This window comes from Magnolia sinica, chromosome 18, assembly GCF_029962835.1.
Source record: "Magnolia sinica isolate HGM2019 chromosome 18, MsV1, whole genome shotgun sequence".
NCBI lineage: Eukaryota > Viridiplantae > Streptophyta > Magnoliopsida > Magnoliales > Magnoliaceae > Magnolia > Magnolia sinica.
The window spans coordinates 53508845-53533659 of NC_080590.1; the positions used below are offsets into that span (position 1 = coordinate 53508845).

The 24815-nt window shown below is 40.1% G+C and overlaps 1 protein-coding gene across 6 annotated transcripts; it reads right to left on the reverse strand.

The window, feature by feature from the left end:
• Positions 1-1681: 1681 nt before the first annotated feature.
• LOC131233890 (transcription initiation factor TFIID subunit 15b-like) lies at positions 1682-22939 on the reverse strand. 6 transcript variants are annotated; one of them, XR_009165400.1, is made up of 7 exons: positions 22750-22939; positions 22463-22667; positions 21396-22053; positions 16798-16948; positions 16626-16707; positions 1846-2085; positions 1682-1712 (listed from the first exon to the last, which is right to left on the reverse strand). XR_009165400.1 is itself a non-coding variant. In XM_058230722.1 (6 exons), exons 1-6 carry the CDS (start codon positions 22862-22864, stop codon positions 1962-1964), a joined length of 1326 nt encoding a protein of 441 aa, XP_058086705.1. In that variant the 5' UTR covers positions 22865-22939; the 3' UTR covers positions 1682-1961. The 6 variants fall into 6 exon arrangements, 5 of the variants coding, with proteins under 5 accessions (XP_058086705.1, XP_058086704.1, XP_058086706.1 ...); XM_058230722.1 differs by having other exon boundaries at positions 1682-2085; positions 22463-22658; XM_058230721.1 differs by having other exon boundaries at positions 1682-2085.
• Positions 22940-24815: the final 1876 nt, after the last annotated feature.

Sequence of the window (24815 nt, forward strand, 5' to 3'; positions counted from 1 at the left end):
CATTATTAAAAAAAAAAAAAAAACAGACAGGCAGAGTGGATTTTTCACAAACACAAACATCAGGGTGGGAGATTCTGAGAGCAGGATCCATGTCCGAGTGGATTTTTCACAAACATCAGGGTGGGCACCACCTTAGATTCTGAGAGCAGGATCCATGTCCGATTGGCTCATGGTTTTTTAAGACACTCGCCTCCTGTTAGCTAATAGACTTTTGTCGCACTCCATACTTTTTTATGACACCTTGGGCTGAAAAGACTCGGATCTATTTTGACACACCATGTCACCATCAGGCTGATTTACCCCCACTATAAGCAAGTAGCGGCAACTCAAGGCCTAACAAGTCAAAGTCTGCGTGTCTCGTGAATACGTCACAGATTGATGATCCATGAGCATTCCACAAAGCAAGCATGACTGTTTTGCACAAGTTCATGGTTAGGTCAAAACCCCCCACATGTAGCCACATCTTCACCAGCTCACGTCAGTTCACATCTCCCAACTTAATTAACAGAATATAAAAATACCCCATTACGACTTGAACGTCTCCCTCGTATCACAGGGCTGCCGATGCTCCCACCTGATAATGTCTTTGGCCCATATTTCAAACTGAGGGCCGACCCTTGTTCAAAATTTTGGTTTGGCTTAGCATATAGACCAATCCCAATGACAGCACTAAACGTGGGGAGATGATTTTTTTTATATTTATTTTTAATAATAATAAAAACAAGGCAGAATCTCCTGAGGGCCTGTTTCTTTTTCTTCAACTAAATGGAGAAGGTGGCACTTCCCTCAACAAGCAACCCCCCCACGTGATCCAAAGTGCGCAGCTAAACCAGCTCGGTTACCTGTCAAAGTGAGCCTTGTTCATGCATCCGATAGTGCTTGCCAGAGTTTAGCATCGGTTGCACGCCTCGCCTCACAGGCAAGAAGTGATAGGTAGAGATTTGGGTCATTCATTGGGGCACACTGACCAAATTCAGTAAAAGATACCAAGCCCGTTCACTTGTCAGGATGTTCATACATGCATGAGAGAAATGGACGGTAGACAGGATGACCAACAGCATATTAGTTGAAGCATGCAGCCCACCTGATAACTGATGTTGATTTTTCCAGCCTGCGGAAGGTTTATGGACCTCACCTGATGAGTGACCACCATTCTCACATATATATATAGATGCGCGTGGTATATATTCTAGTAAACACATCTTCATATGATGAGAGAATCCGTCCATGAAGAAGACACGATGATGGCCAGGGACGAGCATAGCATCGCATCTCCCGCCCCATCATTCTGTTAACGAGGAAAGAAACATGCTACAAACTACAAGATGGAAACAACATACATAATGAAAATACATTTCCACACGCCTTAGTACTTTGGAGGTCGAGAAAGAAATGTAGAGATGCATGCAAGCATACAGTCAAAATCACCTTGCATGCAAGCACACGAACGCACATGAACAAATGCTCAGTATGCATGCATGCAAGCACATGAACGCATGCTTAGTATGCATCCATGCATGCATAACATGAATGCACACAAACAAATGTTTAATACGCATCCATGCCCGCATGAAAATGCATGAATGACATGCACAATCATGTGCCACACAAAATCCCAGGCAATACAGGCAGAGAAGATGCAATTTAAAAAAAGGGTGGCACTCACCTGAAAATCTCAACCTACCAGCAATTTGGAGATTATCCACTTGCCTCTATAAAAACATTCACATAGTTCAAATTAATTTCTCAAGCCAATCTATCAAAACCCTCCAACTTGTAGAAGAAAAGAGCAAAACAAAGGAGACGAATGGGGGGTGTTCTTGCTCGGAAGAGCACATAACCTACCTTTTAAGTCTCTGGTTCCGGTACAACCTTGCGAATACCAATTGAGAGAATTCCCTCTTTTGACACTCTTAGTTAACATGAAATGCTTGTCACTGCAACTCTTAAATATGGATTCTTCAGTACGGACGTGACCTTTGCCCCCCGTGGTGATGCCTGTCAGGGCCAGAACCTCCACCATCCCTGTAATTGTCTCTGCGCCTGTCCCCACCACCACCACCATAACCACCTCTACCTCCCCCACTGTTCCACAAAATAAATAAACAAAATCAGAGGCATGTCTTCTCTCTGACGGGCTGCAATCAGCAGGCTGGGCTCACCTGTCAAGCATTTGGGAACAGCTTGCCATGATAAGCTTAAATCTAACTCCCAGGCCTGAGGGCTTGGCACATGGGCTCAAGATAGGCCAGCCCAGGCCTAGATTTAGTAACTGTTACAGACCAGGCTTAGATTGATCCTAGCCAGGCCCCTGATGATGATATGGCGAAAAAAAAAATAATAATAAATGAAAAACTAACAATTGTGGAACATGTTCATTAGCATCACATGCAAGGACAGGAAAAGAAACAGGCAGATAACATCGACATTTGAATCTCTTAGCATTTTCTTTATAATTAACTCGGCCTTCTCTTTTATGCCAAAAGATCCGGATTCAAGGGTGCAATAGAAAAATGATTGCAGGAGATAAATAAAGACTGCTACAGTACATATGGGGTTGTTAACGGGGCAGGCCAAGGTCTCAAGGTATTCCGTATCTGCAATGATACGGTCGTAAAGACTGATAAGTATAGGTAACGGTCGCGACAGTTACACAATACAAGGGTGAAACAGGGCATTTGGTTTTTTGGGACCATATCGGCCTTTATGGAAGAAACAACCATTACACCCGTAACAGATAAAAAACGATTACTTTTTTTTTTTTTAAATTTAAATCCATTTTTCTCATTTTTCAATTTTCTCATTCCAAGATTATTCCGCAGCAGCAAGGTATTCCGAAACGGTAACGGTAGCTATAACAGCCACTACCGTTACCTTTACGATACGGGTCGTAATGGCTGTTACAGATCTCTTTTTGATTGAAAAGAAAAACCCCAAAAACCTATATCTGCCCCATAACGTTGAAAAAAAATATCCAAGAAACTTGTATTTACGCCATAACAGACCATTACGAGGATGTTACAGCCTTTATAAGGGGGCGTAATGGGCAGTTGATGATGGTTAAAAGTCATTTTTTCCATAAGGCTATGACAACTGTTACGACCCCATAACGGGTAATGGTTGCTACCGTTACCTTTACGTAACAGCCTTTACAGCACACCATGTACAGCAGACTTCAACCACTTACTATAGTTTGTATTAAAACCTTAGATTAAAACAATTTGGATGGATGGAATCTATGAGGGCCATTTTTTCAAAAAATTATAGTGCTTGATTGTACCTTTGTCCAATTTCTAGTTCTAATGCTTGATTGTGGTGTGTAAATATTAGAGACACCAAACCATGTTCATAAATTCACCAAACAACCATATGCAACACTCTAACCAAAAACTCGACCATTACGCTACCATAAACATGTTCAAAACAAAAAATGAATACATATTTGGAATATTTACATTATTCTGGATTATCTAAATATTTTTCCAGAAATTTTAGGGCAAAAATAAAAAATAAAAAATCAACTGTTACGGGGGGTCATAACGGTTGTTATGCACCTATATCAGCTGTTACGGCTGATACCCGTATTGGTAACGATGGTGACCGTTACGGCCACCGTTATCAATACAAAATACCTTGCGAGATCTGTCCAAGCTTGGATTGCATAGTAAAACCCAGGCCCAAGTCTGGCCAGGGCTTGTGACGGGCCAAAGCCTGGCCCATGATGATAACACATGGCCTGAGTTCAAGTCCATCTCAAGCCCAAGTCCAGGTCCAGACACCCTCTTCCGTGCATGGCATGCCCACTATGCATGGTATTGACAAAAGCTTAAACAGGCCAGGCCAGGATAGGACAGGCAGGGTTCAAGACACAACCCCAAGCCTAGCCTGAAGACCGACAAGCCAATCCGGCCCAGTGACAGCCGCAAGTACAGAGTTCCCCAGCAGGATAAAAGGAAAATGCCGTGTGATTTGTTAATGCCCCCTGATGAAGGGATGAGGTGGGGATATATATGCTGAGATGGAAGTAGAGATGAAAAGAAACAAATAAAGGGGAGTTTTATGAAGAAAAAGGGTATTGGGGCTGCTAATGGGCTGGGCCTGGGCTTAGCAAATCAAAAATTTTGAATAGGCCCAGCTCAAAAGCCTGGCCAAAGAGTTTAAAACGCAGCCTGAAGCCCAGCCTGTCGACAGCCCTAAAGGGCATACTAGACTGTTGCACTCTTTGCCAGAGTAGAATTCCAGTCAACACCTGTGAGTATTAAAACTTGAATCTCACAAGAGTGCCACACACCTTCAAGATGTGATTTTAATGTTGAATTGGCAGAAGCATGTAAAAACTTCAGAGCGTGAATGCAAAAATAAGATGCACTTATGCGAGTGTAAAACTTCATAGCGCGAGTGCGACCCTTATGGAGAGTGGAGAAGTATTCCTAAATTGAGTCCTCCTACACTTGATTAAGGTGTCTATAATCTTGTTCGCTGCGCTACTCACAAAATAAACGAAGTACCTATAGCCGCCTCTACTCAGAAAATTGGAGAAAAAAAAATGACAGATTTAACATCTAGGGGTTGGAATTAACTTTTGTTGCACATCTAATAACACTGGTCAAACCCCCTATAATAATTAACCTTCCTCTAAAAGACGAAAAGAAAAAACTGCAACTCTTAAAAGTGTTTACCTCTGCTTCACTTGAATGACAACATGCAATACAGTTTGAGCCATCTTTGACCTCAAGTTTCCTGCCGAAGTTCCTATCACCATCTCCAAGTAGGCTGTCAACAGGCCGGGCCAGGCCAGGGTTGGCTTCAGCTCGGATTTTGAACTGTTCAGGCCAGACCTGATGGGCCAGGCCTATTCACAATTTTGACAGCCCCATCCTCCAAAACCCATCCCACAATGTAATCCAAAACATCATAATCAGCATCATCAGGTGCTTTCTCCATTTCAACCTCACAGAGAATCATCGATTTATCTTCTTTATGCTTCAACATCACATCCTAATACAATTCTTCTTCTTTTTAATGTTCACATCACCAAACAAATATGTTTAATTGTCCACACTACCTCCACTCATAAACATAAATATGGAACTTCAACTATGATACTTACTGTCAGGTGATCATCCGACACTATCATCAACCGACACCATCTATTTTGAGCACTAGAGTAGCAAAAGTAGAATTTACTCCTTAATCTGAGTGTCGTCATGGATTCCCAAAATAAACCCATCAGCTCCCCATCATGGAACTAGGCTCTCTTTCTACCTAGGTCAAAAGGCAGTCACCAATATTTTCCTCCTCAAACATATTTGCATAAAGTGCAATGGGCTGCAACAACAACTGGGGTGCAGGAGCAGGAACAGCTGCTTCAAAATGACTGTGCAATTTAAAGCGAAAGTGGTACTGGGTAGAAGGTATCAAAAACACATATTCCAATAACTTCATCCATCTTGGCTCATCAACTCTTAATGTCTAATTTTATCGCAAACGACTACCTCAGTTTTTTTTTTTTTTTCAGAAAGTATTCAAGAAAAACACCAAACAGCAACAACCCGACCAATAAAAAACAGAAAGCAGCTACAACCCAAGCAACGAAGACAAGGAACAATCGTCACAGGCCCTAGAACAAGAGGCCTAGCCCGCTACGTCTAGCTTTGCCCTTTGAACACCTCCGACACCATCCCACATCCTATTCTGAAAGCATCATCTGTTTCTTTCCCCCAAATGGCCCAAATAACTACTAGCAACACTAGAAGCCACACCACCCTTCCTCCTTTCCTGACACCACCTCCATGCCAAGCCGAACGAAGCATTTCAGTAAAACCTGGCATTACCCACGGCACATTAAACAAAAGCAAGAACCTCTCCCACAAACTATGAGCAAAAGGGCAAATGAGTAAACAAGTGGTCAACTGATTCCGCATTTTGCATACACAATACAGATATTGGGAAGCAACATCGTCCTCCTTTGAAGATTTATCTATAGTAAGCACCCTCTCTTCCTTCCCACCAACCAAGAATCTTGGGGATTAGGAGCGCATGTGAAGATTCAGACACAGGGATTAGGAGGGCAATCTAGTAGATGCAGCCCTAGCAAAGAAAAGAAAGAAAAGTATGTGGGGAACCAATGACATATCAATGGAGACAGAAAATGCTAGATGAGTGGCAACATGAATACATATTGACAAGAATAAAGGAGATGCAGTAAGTTGCATCGATAGTAGGGATCACCGTTGAGTCGCACGACGTAGCTCTGGTAGAGCAAAGACAGACAAGAAAAAGGATGCCAACAATCATTCTAGCTTCAAGCCAAGTAAACCAATTATGGAAGCTATTTGATGTCTTGAACAATTGATGAAGAAGTATAGAGGGAAGAGCATAACTAGTTACTTATGCTGATGGTGCCCCAGGATATATCGACAACGTTAAATGCTCATACAAATTGAAACCCGATGGTATTGTGCAAACTTTTGGCCTGAGCATTGTATAATATTTCTCCTCTTTACCAAACTTGTATAACATTTTCCTTGTATCTTTACACTAACTTGCTATTCAAGCACATGTAGAAACCAACTTTGATTTAATAAGAAAGCAAACCAAAATCTCTACTAACTTTACGAATTTCTGGAACATCAAAAAATTGAAACTTTTCAAACTTGGAAACCCATTTACAATCCCACAAATTGCCCTTTTGGGCTCCAAGGTAACACCATCAAATATGTTAGTCCCAACGTATTCCATAACAGTAATGGTGTCCGTAATGGCCACTGTCGTTACTGTTACAATTCACGCTATGATAGCCTTTAAATTAAAAAAATAATAATAAAATAAAAAATAAATAAAAAATAAAAACCTATTTTGGCCCCATAACTGAGTGTTATGAGTTAATTTTTCCATAATGGCGTTACAACCATTATGTCCCATAACATGTAACAGTTACCACCATTACCATTACGTAACCATATTGGAATACCTTGGTTAGTCCGACACTCCCACTAAGGGTAGCCCACCACCCACAACTCAATCCTAGCCAAATTTTTTTTGCATTGTGGTTTCTTCGTTGGCAATTGGCCATTGTATCACTAGAAGTGGCGCCCACTCAGCCATTTAGAAACTTATAAATTTCATAATATCTTACAAGAATAAGAAGGGCTAACGTAGAAAAAAAACTCCACCAGTAGTAATGTGCCAACCAGTCCGAAAACCTTGCATGTGAAAGATGGGGGGGCCCACATCAAAATCTTAAAATACTTGATCATTTCTTAAAGGCATGTTAAGGGATACAGTAGAAAAAACTCGTAGGAAAAACTCATCTGGTAGTGATGCACCAACCGGTCTCATGCCCAGTAGAGAGTTGATGGTTGTTAGACTGTCAGTCATTAAACTTTTGCCCAGTAATCAACACATCCCAAATAGCAGTAATAAAGCCATGATGAATGATTAGAGTAACATATATGGGTCTCGTTAAATGAGTGAGAATAGCTTGTGATGAGGTGAATGAATTCCCTGTAGCATCCAATTTTCATAGGGGTCAGCATTAAGCCATTTTCAATTTAATACTACTCACAGATGAATTACACACTAGCATCCAAGATGAGATCCCTCGGTGTATATTGTTCGTGAATGAAATGGTGGTTTCTGAGTTGTTCACAAGACTAGAGGAATCAAATGCTAAGTTGGATGTCTGGAGAGAGGCTCTATAGTCCAAAGGTAAAATAGTTAATGCAACCTAGACATTATTTGGTTTAATTTAGTATGAAGATATAAAGGTGAGACTTCCATTAAAATTTATAGCCAAAAGATTTCTTGAAGCAGTTTGTATTGTTACCATGACTCTATAATTAAAACAAATGGAGATAGATGGGATGTTTCTGATAAATTGTGACTAGGTGGATGAAGTAGAGTGTGCCTCCAAAATGCTGTGTTTTTTAACCTGTGTTGTGTTATCACCTCATGCAATTGAAACAAAAGGATATTTTACTAGAAAGATGTTTGATCAACTAATCCATATAGGGGAAAGTGTTGGGTACAAAGCAAGGTGTGCCGTAACAGCCGTTACGGGACAATAACTACCATTACGTAAAGGTTACGCATTATGGGGCCAATACAGCTTATTCTTCTTCTTTTCTAAAGGCCGCAACAGGTACGGTTCATACCATAACAGTAACAGTGGTGGCCATTATGGCCACTGTTACAGTTACGGAATACCATGGAGGCAAGAAAAGAGAGAGAGAGAGAGAGAGAGAGAGAGAGAGAGAGAGAGGACGAATTGGTGTTGAGATGGATGTGTGGGAAGACTAGGAAAGATGGGATCAAGAATGAGGTCATTGAAAGCAATCCAACAAAATCCCCAATAGGAATATAATGGACCGATTGTGAGAGTTTGTCCATGTGCTAAGAAACTAGAGACGGCCCTATGATGTGCAACCAAGCACGTTACATGCAAGAGATCAAGAGTCATTCCCACTCGATCATGTGTTTGGAACTTGTGGGCCCACAATGATCACACGCGTCTGGTCCCATCAATATTTTAGCCCCAAGTTTTTTATTTGGTAATTTATTTCTTTTTAGTGTAATGACCAAAATACCCTCGCGTAAGGTTGTAGTAACTTAAGCAAGGGTGTCTTTTAGTCTTTTTCCATTATTAGGGATTCTCTCTTTGTTTAAGAGGCATGTAGAAGACATAGCATTGGACATGTGAAGGCACTTGTATCGAGGGAAAGAGGATTTGTAAAGTCAACATGGTTAGGACAAGGCTATGTTGATGATTTGTATTTTTTTAATGATTCCATATCCCTACTACTACCTACTAATGAGTATTTTTCATTTGGAAAATGGATTACCACATAACACAACCTAAACAAGTTTTTACATTCAAAAAACATTTCCATCATGGTTTTGGATAATGGTATCAGTGAGAATATAAGCCATGCCTACAAACAATGCAACACAGAGCATACTGGACACACACTGGATGGATTTTCTCGGCACAAAAAAAAAAAAAAAATGAAATATAGAAAAATGTAGAACATCAGAATCTATCATTTTGTGTGGTTTTAGCATGTATTTAATGGTGTATCAAAACCATTCTTTGTTAAGAACGCTGTCTGTTAGCTTCACCTGCTGAAAGTCAACCAACGATGTCCTGACTGAGCACAAATCAAGCATGGTCTGGTGGACCATGGCCCAATACATGTGAATACAACAAAAAAGAAGATTTTTCTTTTTTTTAAGGAGTGATGATTGATCCCTTCCAATAGTTTTCCAAATGGTCCATTCTGCTTTGATTTGTCAATCTCACTCAAATGTTGTGTTTTGATCATCAAAACAGGCCTAAATCAAAGTCTAAAAGTAGTTCCTAACCTTCCTCCATGGTTGAAATGAAGAAAAAGTGGGAAAAGGAGAGATTTTGAAAATAAACATGTCAAAGGGGGCCTTTATGATCATATCAACCTTGTACCTTAGTCGCTATACGGAAAGTACCAGTAACACAATGCATCATATCCCCTTCAGGCCTTCTTCTTCTTTTCTTTTTTTCTTTTTTTTTTTTTTTTGAGAGAGAGAGGGAGAGAAACAAAGAGATGCCGTGCATTTGGTTCATGATCAAAGCAACTGAATAAACTCAAGAAACAAATAATGGCACATCTGTGTGTATAGATGTATGAGAAGGGAGTTTGTCGGGTCAGCAAACCACAAATTAGCATAAGCATTAACGCAAATCCCAAAAGGGATGCCATCAAATCAAGAACAAGAAATATGGTTGTAGGCTCTCAAGTTTGACTAGATATCACATGTTTTACCGTCTCTTCCAGCGCAAGCATAGAGCTAGAAGCTAAATTTTCTTTGTTAATAAAGGCCAAAAGCGCCTTCACACACCCAAAGCTATGCCTTATATAGGCTTAAACAAAGAGAGAAACCCTTATTATGGGAAAGTACTAAAATAACCTCCTTGCTTATTTTATTACCACTTTTAAGTGACGGTATTTTAGGTATTCCATTTATTATCAAAACTGGACAATGAAAGGGGAAAAAAACTAAAAACTTAAAAAACTACCCACACGTGTGACCATGGCTCGCATGTGTGAACATGTTGAGGGCACATGTTCCAAACGTGTGATCAAATGAGACCCGTTCTCGATCTCTTGTGTGTAATGTCCTTCGTTGAAGAACTTGGCTCCGTCGACTTCATCGCAATTTATTGCTTGTATGGCTCAGGGTTGATATGTTGAAACTCTTCATTGGAAATCCACCAACATCCAAATTTTCGATGACCTTTCCATTTCACCAAAAACTTCAAATACCCGCCTCAACATGTCGACTCAATCTTATCATCGATTACATCCTTGATTACTTCATCAAACTACCGCAATACTTTAGGTATCTCAATTGCTTGTTCTTTTTCATTATATTCTTCGTGGTTTCCAAAGTAAGCAATCAAATCCTCCATATTGAAGACATGACTGATTTTCAGTTTAGTTGGAATGTTCAACAAGATATTTATTTTCTCAAGTTGTTTCTTGACATAGTAGGGACCCACATTCCTCAGATGTAGCTTGTGATATGATCCAGGAGGAATAAGTTCAGGCCTAAGATGGACCATAATTTATTGCCTTCGTTGAACTGTGCAAACAATTACCTCATGTCACAGTATCCTTTATAGTTTTCATTACTTGTCACAATCTTATAGATGATATCTTCATGCTTCTCCTTGACATGTTGCACAAAATCCTCAGCATCTTGATAGTAGTTATCAGGAGAGGTAGCTGATTGATAGGTTGTCGAGGTTTAAGTCCACAACAAACTCAAAAAGAGATGATCCTATCGTACGGTCTATAAACAAACACACCTTGGAAAAGACCGTTCCACATGCGAATGTGCTCACTGACAAGACATTGCAAAAAATTCTGAGGCTTTGATTTGCAATTTCCGTCTCATGAACTTAATATCTTAATCAGACAATGGTTTTGGGAATAGCGTGCAATCGGACCACTTCTTTGAGAAAAGGTTTACAATGTACATCACATCTGACGTGTTCTTGTATTGAAAGAAATGAGCCATCGTGGAGAATGGATCATTGCGTTCTTAATAATCTCAAGACAAAGTCCATGCTAAGAACTTCCCATGGTCCCTTTGGTACTGACAACGAAGTGCACAAATGAGTGTTTTTAATACACCCTTTGCCAAGTTGACATGCTCAGCATTGCTAGACCAGGGTTGTTCGTCTTTCATAATTCCCTTTCAATGGTAACAGTCTTCGACCATGATCATGTTCATGTCAATCCCAAAGTGACTACCAAGGCCTCCAGAATGCAGCTCAACGTCACTAGCTCCTGCAAAGAGCCCATTGCAATGCACGATCTTGTACCGTAAAACAGAAGCATCATGTAGAGCAAACCATGTCATCTGACCTTGAGTCTCACTGTGGACACTGATAGTGTAGTCAAGATGTCTTCTTTCTAAGAGTGTTTGCTACCTTGTTCATTATCCTCACTAGATGCTTGAGATTAAAGGTAAATTCCCATATGCATATGCTCCACTTGCGTATCACGCATTTAACTTCTTCTGGGAGTTCAAGTACATCAATACTTCTTGGTCAAAATAGAGTATGAATTCTCGATGCACTAAAAAATGTCTCCAATGCATCAGGGCTTTTACCAGTGTAGAACTCAACATCATGGGTAGAATACCATTTTCATGCATTGTTGAGCTTCTCACTGAATATGCAACTAGGTGCCCTTCGTAACAAAGGCAGCCACAAATGCCCATAGGAGAAGCTTTACACACCATTGCAAAGACTTTGTCAAAGTCTGCTGGGCATAAAACTTTGTTCATCTTCTTAATTTCTTTTAAGGCTACAGTGTCTACTTCATTCCATTCAATAATTGAGGCCATGATGGATCAAATATTCCTCTCGTGAACAAAGGTAGAAGAGAATGTCATCAAAGTATACAATGACGAACTTTACCTATGAATGGCCATACTGTTGTAGCATTTCCATCAAAGTATACAATGACAACTAGGTGCCCTTCGTAACAAAGGCAGCCACAAATGCCCATAGGAGAAGCTTTACACACCATTGCAAAGACTTTGTCAAAGTCTGCTGGGCATAAAACTTTGTTCATCTTCTTAATTTCTTTTAAGGCAACAGTGTCTACTTCATTCCATTCAATAATTGAGGCCATGATGGATCAAATATTCCTCTCGTGAACAGAGGTAGAAGCGAATGTCATCAAAGTATACAATGACAAACTTTACCTATGAATGGCCATACTGTTGTAGCATTTCCATCATCACTTGCACGAATCTCGTGGGTGAATGTCAGGTTGAATGCATGACTAGCCATTGATACAACCTATTTGTCTTGAATGTGATTTTCCATTCTTCCTCAGGGCGAGTTCTTATCTGGTTATACTTAGCAAATCGATCTTCGAAAAGATTGTACCATTTGACATCATATCTAACACATTGTCTAGGCATGGGACCAAAAAAGGCACTTTACAATAATCTTATGGATGATGCGGCAGCTATAACATACATCCACCAGCTAGCATCCTTATTTGGCATCAACATTGTTGGCACCACACATAGGTTGAGGCTTTCATGAACTAAGCCCTTGGTGAATAATTCCTCAGCCTTTCGACCAAGCTCAACATCACACATTGGTGGTAACCCACTTGATTATTCATAAAGGACTAAATCCTAAAATTGGGACAGTAGCTCCTAAATCTCAAGATGTTGCGTAGAATCCTCATCAATTGAATCAGTCTCGCATCTGCGTCCCACAAACGCATAGATGATCCCCTGCTCTTTACTTTCTTCTATAAATCAAGCCATATTGAACATTGTCGAAACAGCTTGTCTCCTTTGGTTCCTTCTTTCATAGGTTTGAGAATGACAAGCTTCCCTTTGTACATGAAGTTGTACATATTCTTGTGGCCTTGATGAATCACATCTTTGTCGTACATCCATGGGCATCAAAAGAAAATATGTATGACTTTCATCGGAATGATGTACACCAAATTGATTCTTCACAAAGACCCAAAGATAAGTTCACTAAGCACCTTTTGGTCACTAGAATGAATATATTAAACCCGTGTGACCTTATAGGGCTAAGGGTGGTTTGCGATCTTATAGGGGTTGTGCATCATGCTTTGTGAAGCCACATTAATATTGTTGCCTCTATCAATAATGTCATTGACAACCACTACATAATACTTGTGCATGGAAAACATTGGTCCTCAATCAATCTTCTTTGACTTCTTGTTTTGATGCTATGAGGATTCTCCTAACCATTGTTTTAAATATCGACAATATTGGCCGATATACCCCACAATATATCTTGTATCCCACCTGTGCAATACGAAACGCACAAGTAGTGCGATATATCCCACATGTTCAATCTAATGAGCATTTTCGATTATTTTCTGTAATTCATGTTAAATTAGTGTCAAATTGTTACAAATTCATGATTTTTCATGTTCTGCATGAAAAATCATGGATTGAGAGCTTCAATTTCGAGACTTGGAGGAGATGGGCCGAGTTGTGAAAATTTTAAAAAAAAAAATCAAAATTTTCAAATTTTTCGCAAATCGTTTGCAACCTTTGTGTTCAAACATCACATTAAAAATGTTTGTAACGTAATCTAGTGATTCTTCTTTTGCTTTTAAATGTATTGCTTGTGTTTCCACACGTCTTCTTACATTTATAAATTATATGAATAGACATTGAATATACTTGCATTAATTCAGTTAGACAATGCATAAATTAGGACCCCATACAAAGAAAACCTATTATGTGTACTTGTTTTTTGTAATGTTTTGATTAATAGGTGTGTATTTATGTCTTTTTTAACAATCACCGGAGTTTCATCGAAAAATTCAACCAATTTCCCAATGTTTCCCCATCTTTCCAACAACAATGATACATTACCCGATACAATAGATATATCCCATGCGATAACCGATACGCATACATATCCGTATCCCAAGAATGCGATACGTAACGCGATACTGATATTTTGAACACTGCTCCTAACTACCAGTGACAACTGACAACTTATTCTCTCTTAGGCCATCCATACCTTCCTCTGTACTTATTTATCTTCCCCTCTATGGACATCATCATGTTCGTAAAAGTCTTCTTTCTTGCCCTTCGCAGAAGTGGAGAGTGCAATGTCACTCCATTGCATAATGTTCATGACTACCAAGCAAGTGTTGGTTGATCACGCTTGATTTCACATAATAGACTTTCCTTTTGCATCAACGTTTTGGAAAGCAGGGTATACCCATTGGTTAACACCATTATTGTTACTGGTAGAGTTTTGGCCAACTTTGTCATCCCAAGTTACCTCAAGAATTGATTGGTCGGAAGGCAATAGGACGCACTATGGGGCCACTAATACTAGCACGAGCAGGTGTATACCTCCCGACGTGAAAGCACCTACCCCTTGCCATTAACTTGTGCTCCTACAATTTTCTTCGTGTCATTTAGTACACCTCATCCACAATGTTTAATCAGACAGTCATCAATTCTTGTTGGATGTTAGGCCACAGTGCATTACAGTAATGCACCACCTTGCCATCAGGTCGATTTCATTGGGCAACAATGGATTCCTTCAAGAAGAGAGGAGCCCAAATAAAATGATCCCCAACTTGAGACACACACTAAGATTTGTGCATTGCACTCTCTTTGACTACTCTATATAAGTGAGGGTAGGCAATATTAAGGGGGTACTCCCCACTCCACCTATCTTCTCAAAATCTAATACGAGAATAATCCCCGAGAACAAAAGATATCTCCCTTTTGAAGAAGTATCCCATCCAATAAACTGTCTTCCAAAACCCAAAAGCTCCACGCTAAGATGACTGCAATGTAAACCAACCCCCTGCCATCCATACCATATTTTACTAGCCGTCACATTTCAAATGATTATCCTCTTCCTCCCCAAATCTCCACAACCGTTTTCCCAAAAGAGTATGATTCATAAGAGTCGCTCTTATAACTAATTGTCCAAACTCCTTCACCTCGCACACACCTCCCCAATCAACTAGATGAAACTTTTTTTAGGGTTCTTACCCACCATCTAGATCCTCTCCAGCTTGACCCTAAACATTGATATAAAGTACAACAATTCAGACAACACGCCCTTAATTAAGGCAATGCAACAACCAAAGGACAAACAACTTGTTTATCAAAAACAATACTTCATAAGAAAACTCGAAGGGTACAGCAAACAAAGCAAAATGATTGAGGCAATGGATACGAGTCCTCTCAAAAAGAGCCTATGGATCCTTAGCCAAGGAGCTGATGATACAATTTAAATCACAACTACTATGATTGAAACAAATCTCCCTAAAGTGAAAAAGTAACCATGCTCATAAGTATAAAAGCAGGCTTCCATGGGGAAGGACGAGACTCTAATGCCCAACAATTGCATAGCACAAATAACGGCTCTTCCAACCAAATAATTTATGCTCAAACCATTCCACCACCACATCATATACATGCAATTCACAATGGGGAACCAAGATACATAGAAGTTTGATTGATTTGCAACCAAAAACCTGAGCATAAACATTAATTTCTTCTTCATTAAGCTGAACACCCAACAATTCACTTTTTTGAATGTTGACTTCTTGCCAGAAATTTCCTCAGGACAACGAAGGATCTTGTGCATATTATTAGTTTGAGTTAACAAACCAAAGAGACCGGATTTCTAAAAGCAACCATGCAACAAGACCCAAAACCAACAATGTGGGTATTCTCTAAGATAGGTTTTATAGAAGGCTTACATAAAGCATAAGCCTTTGTACCCCTTATGATATAAACACTTTGTTTCAAGGCACAACGCTTTCTCTATGTCACTCCGTACAGTGAAACCATGAGGCATTTAATGACTATCAAAACACCCATTCAAATCAAATCCTAGTAATGATAGTTGTAAACGATTTACAATCATAGTTGCATGAAATGGAGAGTGATTGGATTTGAGTACTAGAGAGGGAAGGACAATGCTCAAAGCAAAAGGATAGCAAGGTAAAAAACAACCAAATCATAACTTCCAACTCATTGATGTTAATCAATTTCTGCATTTAATAATGGTGATACTCATTGAAATATCAAAGTAACAATGATAAATAGTAATAATGGCTGTCATGGCGGTAGTTTGCAATTACATGGTGTTGCTGCATGCATGAGAGAACTAACTACAACGAGGTGATGAGCATGCAATCATAGAAAAACCAATGCAGGCCAAACCCCAGTGGCTTGATCTACAAACAGGCCTGTTTTCCACAATAAATGAGCATATTACTCACATTTTCAGTAAAGATTCACCAAGATCTTTCAATCCCCTTAGAGACATCAGTGGGAGTAATAAAGGTGTGTATTCCACAACATATGGGCATATTACTCTCATTTTCAGGAAAGAATCCCCAGGATCTTTGAACCCCCAGAGAAACTTTAGTTGGAAGTAATATCAATGGTAACCATAAGCTTCAAGTCCCAACAACTTCCAAAATTCCAACCAATATCAAACATGTCCACCCAACATCTTTCATGGTCATTATTGCTATATAATAGATAGATTGACCGATAGAAACAGAAGTATTGAAAGAGAGATATACCCATGGCCATAGGCAGGTGGAGCCCTGGGCGCAGACTTCTCCGCCATTGCAACGTTAATCTTGTAGCCCCTCAAGTCATAATCTGATGCGGAGAAAAAGTTAGACAAAGTTTCCAGTGAAAATTATTAATATACTCAAATCAGGTACTGAAAAGTTCCATGTCATGACTTACTGTTATAAAATCCACCTGCAGAATGGGCTGCAGAGGGATCTTCATAAGACAGAACAGCATCTCCTTTGCTCTTTCCACCATCATCTGTGTATATCTTTATATTCCAAGGCCACTGATCTTTGTAACCTCGCTTCTGCTTAATTCTTCCAACCTATAAAAGAATCTCAAGAATTAGAACAGTCAAATACAGCTGTCAAAAACTAGTGAAGTATCCATCCACCTTTATACAGTTAGGTTTTCTGTGAGATAGCTACGATGACAGCCCAGTGACACCACCAATAAGCGTGGATCCTCAGGTTAGCATTTCCAATGGTACTGTTGGAATGTTGCAAGGTGTAAATAGTACTATATATATATATATATATCCAAGGTAATATACTGCAATAACACATTCAAGCATTGAGGAGAACAACCAGTTTATTCCTATCGAAAACAAAAACAGAAAGCAAAATGATAAAGAAAATGACTAACTGAATAATTCATTACAGAACTGCTACGTCAGCAATTTGGAAGGGCTTTATTTATATACAACTATGCAATTTATACATTTGAATAGCCGCTGCCATTTTTAAATAGACCAAATCTAATCTTGCTCTAAGATTTTATTTTTTATTTTTTTAAGGACAAAGGGACTGTTTGGGAATGTTGAAAGCTTTGGAAAAGACATGATTTCCATTGGTATTATCAAGTTTTCCCTGTTCAAGTACGTGGATATCTATTTCTTCCAAATTAATATAGGCTTACACCAGGGATAGGCATTAAGCCCGTGCCTTTTCGCATTGGTTATAGACGATTTAACAAGGCATTTGCAGGAAGCCATCCCACAGTATATGTTTTTTTGTCAATGACATAGTTTTGATTGACAAGGGGAGAGAGAGCATAAAATACAAAGCTAAATTTATGGAGAGATGCTTTCGAATCTATAGGATTTAAAATTAACCAGACTAAAACAGACTATCATGGAGTGCAATTTTAGTAATAATAGGAGTGAAAACGAGAAATTAAGATGGCTGACCAAGAATTTCCCTAAAATGACCACTTTCAATACCATGGGTCAATAATTCATGAGTGGAGAGATTAAAAAGGATGTTGCCCATAGAATTCAAGCTGTGTGGAAGAAATAGACATGTGCCTCTAGAGTTTTATGTGATTGTCATGTGCCGCTCAAACTGAAAGGGAAATTTTATAGGATAGCTATAAGACCAGCCGTGCTTTATAGAACAAAATGTTAGGTGGTTAAGGAACAATGTGTTCATAAGATGCGTAGAGGAAATTGGGACGATGAGATGGATAAGCAACACAACAAGGATAGAATTAGAAATGAATGCATTCGAAGGAACTTAGAAGTATCACCTATGGGTAAATGGTTTGGTCATGTGCAACAAAGAACAAGAACCACGCTGGTTGGGAGTGACATGGTGCAGGTTGAAGGTTCTAAAGGGGCATGGGGAAGGCCTAAAAGGACATGTACCGAGGTAGTACAAAAAGACTTGATCACCTATGGTCAAACTGAAGGTAATGGCCATTGATAAAGTGGAATGGCAGAACAAGATTCATCTAGCCGATCCCAATTAATTGAGATAAGGCTTAGAAGATGATGATGATCTATTTCTTCCAAGAAAGGGGGGGGGGTGGGAACATGTTAAATGTCAATTTCCACATTACAAAGACGACTCTTGGATTTCTTTTTTTATTATTATTAGAAAGATAACAGCTCCTGGAATTTGACCATTGAACTTCTAAACAACGGAATTTACCGTTGGAATCACAATTTTTTTGTGTCCATGTTTTGGTTTCTTTCTATCAAAAATAGGGGTGCAAAGGGGTCGGGTCAAACCTGTTACCTAACCTAATAATAGTTGGGTCTGGGTCCAAAGTTCAAAACAAATCAGTAAAAAGGGTTAGTTCATGTCCTCTTAAAATCAATCCAAACCAATACCGGTTTCTAAAATGGGTCCAATTTGGGTCATGCTAAAGTGGACCCGACCCATGGCCAAACCCAACCTAGACCCAAGAAATATATATATATATACACACACATATATGAAAGCAACCAGGTATCTCAAGAGTGAAAACAGGAATCATCACACATGTACGCATGGTAATTACCATATATTTGAGCTATGATGGGCCCACCAACACCCAAAAAGAAAAAAGAAAAAGGATTGTCCAAGATCACCAAATCCATGACTTAGATGGGACACTCCCGAGGGAACCATGGTGACATTGGAGAGGGTGATGCCGCCATAGGAACTTCTAGATGGAATGTGGGCTCCACCTTGTAATGATGTTGTGTACGCCATCAGACCCACTTATAATTTTTATACCTGACCTAGTCCCAACTCAAATCCAAAATAAGATGAATGGGTTGGGCCTAGGTCCTCCTATACCTAACCCAACCCATTAAATAAGTGGGTCAACTTTATTTTAACTTGGACCCGACACAGACCCAAACATGGTTTTAAGACTAGGTGACTAGGATCAACATGTTAGGTCTTCAAGTCGTGTTGTGACTCGCCCAAGTTGGGGGAGCATCAGGAGGGCAACTCCTAGTATCGAACCAAATCAAGTAGTATCAAATCCGAGCAAACTCGGATGAGTCTTAAAGCCATGGACACAACCAAAATTTTAATAAGTTTAATGTTTTAAAAAAATTAATGGGTGGTATGGATCCAACAATTCAACCAAAGTACTAAATGGGTTTGGTCCATCGGTCTAAGGCCCCCTTGACCCAACTTGATCCAACCCATTAGCACCTTTGGTCCGTCAATCCGAAGCCTCCTCAACCCATTTGCCCACATAGTTACAGAGGAAACAGAGGATTACACTGTTTTTTAAATTGGTAACATATTCTCCTTTTTCGAGTTTTTTTTTCTTTCTAAAATTCTGTATGTCTTGGCAAAGCAATGCAAAATTCAGTGAAAGCTCTTGAAAAACCATTAAAATTTATATATATATATATATATATATATATAACTCTAAAGAAAGCATATCAACCTCAACCCAACCAGAATTACATCTAATATAATGCCGCCAACAGAGAGAGAATGAAGTACAAATGTACAATCGATGACGTAAATATGAAATTCATGAATAACTTTTTTATACAGATAAGGGATAAACTCGAATTTAAGTATAATTACTGGGTAATAAAACCATATGGAAAATCCTAATTATACGCATATTCAGCCCATCAAGTCTGGACAGTTTTTGGCAACCATGAATTGTTCTTCATAAAAGTGAAGGCCCCCATGATGTGTCAGCTTTTCAAGTAACCATAAGGGAGCGTTTGCTTACCCTAAAAGTTCGATTTAGATAGCCTTTCAGAGCGGCACCATCCATGGTCTCTTCTTTTTTTTTTGAAGGATACCATCCATGGTTTGTCAACCACCATTATTCGGATAGTGGCAACAATTCCAATACCCAAAAAATGTCAACCACCATTATTCGGATAGTGGCAACAATTCCAATACCCCAAAAAAAAAAAAAAAAAAAAAAAAGTTTGTCTAAAAAACCAACCATTACATTGCACAAGGCTATCTGGATGGAAGGCAAGGTTTCTTCTTTTTAGATTGGAGCGAAAGCAAGTTTTAACCTAGTTTTCATAAATTACATGAATAACTAGCTATCCGTTCTACATATACGTCGCACATGTCATATGAGCCACAAGTCTCAATGTGCCACAAGCAAAGCCACCGATCCTTAAGCACCCCACATCTGCCACATCCAAACTTTACTTGTCCCACGTGCCACCATGCATATTCAAGCGACCCACATGTAACACCGTGCCTCTTCAGCCTTCAGGTGACACATGTCACACGTGCCAATATTGATCTACAAGCGTGCCACATGTCCACATCTACTGGTGTGCCAAATTTTTACAAGAGCCACATATGTTTGTCCAAACAGAGTGTTTGACGAACAACAGTCAATATGGCAGAATAATCTATCCATGCAAACCTATTCAGATTGGCCTTATAGCTGGACAAATGTGTTCAAGATTAGCCGATCTGAGTAGAACTTTGATAGTAACCAAACGGGTCCTACGATCAATATGTGCAAGGAGCAGGAAATTAGTTATGATTAGCATCCTTTGCCTCTGGAATGTGAACCAGTGGAGCACTTGTTTATACATTGCAAGTTCACATGGTCACTTGTTTATGCATTCTTAATGAATTCATTTGCTAATTTCTATCGGTTAGAAGGTTCTCATATACTGCTGCTTCACCATTGTGCTTCTAACTCTCAAGGCAGTAGAAAACAAAAATGGACTTCTTCAAACCCAGAAATATCAGCGGAATATCCGTCTTCTCTAGAATCAAGAGATAAGTGTTACAAAATGTATCAAATACAGCTAGGCTGTAACAAAATGGAATTACAGACCTCAGTATACATCATAACAGCCATGTGCTACGGTAAGCTGTATTTCTAATAGAGCAACTACTATGCATAACCAGATAGATCAACATAATCCGAAGAAATATATTGGGTACAGCTGATGGTAACATGTAAAGCCCTTCATCTCTAAATTCAGAGCTGAAAATAATAATATAGCATGCACTTAAGACAACAAGCAAAAAGAAACAAACGGGTCTTACCTGCCCAATCCCTCCAAAAAGTTCTCTCAATTCGTCCGAATTAACATCCGGCGGCAAATTTGATATGTAAATTCGAGAGTTGTCACATGTATCATCACAATTCCCATCACATTGCTTAATCTTCGCTGGAGGATCCAACGGAGCACCACCATAGCCACCAACTGGTGGTCGAGGGGGGGCGCCACCATCCCGGCCAGGAGCTACAACCGGTGGCCCTCCTCGGCCACTCCCCCACATATCACCTGACCCATCTCCACCATAACTATTTGGAGGAGCACCATAGCTCGGAGGGTATGAATTGGGCCCACCACCAGCATAGCTTGGCGGAAGAACTGGCTCGGAACCATAATTACTATTTCCACCATAAGAATTTGGGGGTGGGGGGTAATTTCCACCTGCACCTGCACCACCATAAGAAGCCGGTTGAGGGGGAGGAACCTGAGCATATCCACTATCTTCCCTGCCATAAGAACCACCCCTTCCTCCGCCGCCGCTGCTGTAACTGCCACCTCTTCCACCACGGTTCCCACCACTACCTCCTCCTCCTCCTCCTCCTCCTCTATTATAGCCGCCGCCGCCCTGATCTCCTGCTCCAGCAGGACTCGGAGTACCACATTTATTACATTCAGTTCTTCTTGCAAAGTTCAGATTCCCACAGCTGCAGCCACAAACTTAGGTTTCAGGAACTTGTTTTTCCACACAAAGAAGAGCAGAAACAAAAATAACCCCACACCAAAATTCTGACTTTTTCTCAGCCCAGCATTCCGTACAAGTGGGCATATCTTCTAACAATTCAGATCTTACCTCCGATGGGCCTTACAGCGGATGCAGAATTCAGAAACAATCCCAGACCATCCAATTGGTGGGTTTCTATCATAGCATGTAGACTGCCAACCATACTTCCTCACCATTAATTTACAGGACAACTATCAGACATGTAGGGTAGTAAGATAGGTGGGCTCCGTGATTCATATTCCATCCACGGCAGAACCCACAAGATGGACAGTCTAGATCTTCAACAGGCAGGCCGTCAAAAAAATCAAATATGCAGAAGTAAAGGAACACACCTAGAGTTAGGGCATAGCCAGTCGCCATCTCTGCCACTGCCGCTGCCACCGCCACGACCGCCACCCCGATTTCCTCCACCGCCTCGGTTCCCTCGATCGCCGCCGCCTTGATACCCTCCTCCTCCTCCATATCCTCCACTGCCGCCTTGATAACCTCCTCCTCCTCCTCCTCCTCCTCCTCCTCCTCCTCCGTATCCTCCGCCGCCTGACGAATTGAAACGGAACTGTTACAAAAACCCTAAAAGAGATAGAGAGATAAAGAGAGAAACCCTAACCCTGATGCTGACCTCGGTTCTGAGAATTTCCACCATATCCTCCGCCTCCGCCTCTACCGTAGCCGCCGCCGCCACGGGGAGGCGGAGCAGAGTCGCCCGCTCCGCCGGACCCGTACATCCCAGACATGGTTTCGATATTAGGAGATTTTTCTCTTTCAGAAGAAAATAGCTTCTTTTCTGAGAGAGAGAGAGAGAGAGAGAGAGAGAGAGAGAGCGGGGGGAAACAAAAAGGGTAAAGCGACCGGTAGGGCATTCCCATCCGAGTTCGTTTTGTCTATGTCGCGACTAATCAACAGCGTGCGTCGCTCGCACTGGGGCACATGTATTAAGTGTATCGATGATCGGAACCGTCCATGTTACGTAATTTATGCAAGATAAGCTAACTAAGAAAACTAGACCGAACGGATGTTTCGAACTTCAGTATCTATAGATAAATTTAGAACGATGAAAGAAATTTTCGATGGCTCACATTTAGATCGAAAAATCGAAGACTAGGACCATCTCTTGAGCCTGATTATCATGGAATAGCTTATTCACGGTAGTAGATACAGTTTAGACGGCTCAAATCACAGGATAATATTCGAAAGTGGGCGCTAGTGGGTAGAGACATGTGATCAAATCTACTCGCGACAGATACAGAAGAAAATCACACAATCTGCATTCCACACGGCGTGAGAAAAAGCGGGTGTTCTCTTTACACTTGCCAACGTGTCACACGTGCGGGGTTTTTGAGTTGCACATCAGGTGGTGACCATTGACCACGTTGAACGTACACGCAAGATGGGTAACGGATTGGCTACTCCACGCCACCGACCAATGGCTGATGGTCGGTACTCTGTGGGCCCACCATGATGTATGTGTTTCATCCATGTCGTCCATCTATTTTTCTATATCATTTCATGGTATGTGACCAAAAATGAGGTACATCCCAATCTCAAGTAGACCACATTACATGAAACAGTGTTGAATGAACATGGACCATTGAAAACCTCTTGGGGGCAAAAAAGTTTTGGATCAAGCTGACCTTTGTTTTTTTCCCTTCATCTGGGTATGTATGACCTAATCAACAGATTGGATGTCAAATAAACAGTACAGTGGGCCCTAGGAGGATTTTAATGGTGGATATCCAATCACTATTATTTTCCTGTGGTGTGGTCCACTTGAGATTAATATCCCTCTCATTTTAGGTATCCAGTCTAAAATGATCCATAAAATGGGATGAAACACATACATCATGGTGAGGCCCACAGAGCACCAGCCATCGGGCTAGTGGCAGGGGGAGTAGCCAATCCGTTCTCCACAAGATGAGGATGGATGGTTTAGTTGTTAGGACACAGCATGGCTGAGAAAACTCAAAAGCTAGAAAGGGTATGACTAGGATGAATTATAGGATCCAGATGCATCAAAAGTAAAAGAGGTTAGACCCACTGGAAAGATTCTAAGGTTAAGCTTAACCTAAAATGGAATGTGTGGGACCCATCCTAATTTATTAATGGCATCGAATCTGTCCATCAATTTCGCCCCACCGTTCTCTCCGTGATGCTCAAAAATCAGTCTGATCCAAAAATCAAGCGGGCCACACCACAGAGAACAGTTGGGATAAGGACACTCACAAGTCAAAATCAGAGGCTCCTGTGGTTTGGATCTCCCTGATTTTGGTGATCTAAGGAGAATCCGATAGTGTGGACACGATGGACGAATTGGATGTCATGGAAATATCACGATGAACTGCAATACAAGGTAGTTTAAGTTGAACCTGTAAGCAATGTTGTCGAATAGCATATGCGATCGTGTGCAATTGCATATGTGATCGCACAATCGTATACGTGGTCGCATATTTTTTATTTTTTTCGCATTTTTTCAAAAAATTAAAAATATATATATCAGAAAAATCAGAAAAAAAAAAAGAAAAAATCAAAATAAATTATTATATGTCATCGGGACATGAAATACATTTAATTTATGTAAAAATAAAATAAAACCAATTATATACATTTACAAATTACAATTTTACATAATAAATTAAATATTAAGTCATCATCATTCATCAACAATTCTACTACATTCTACAATATAGT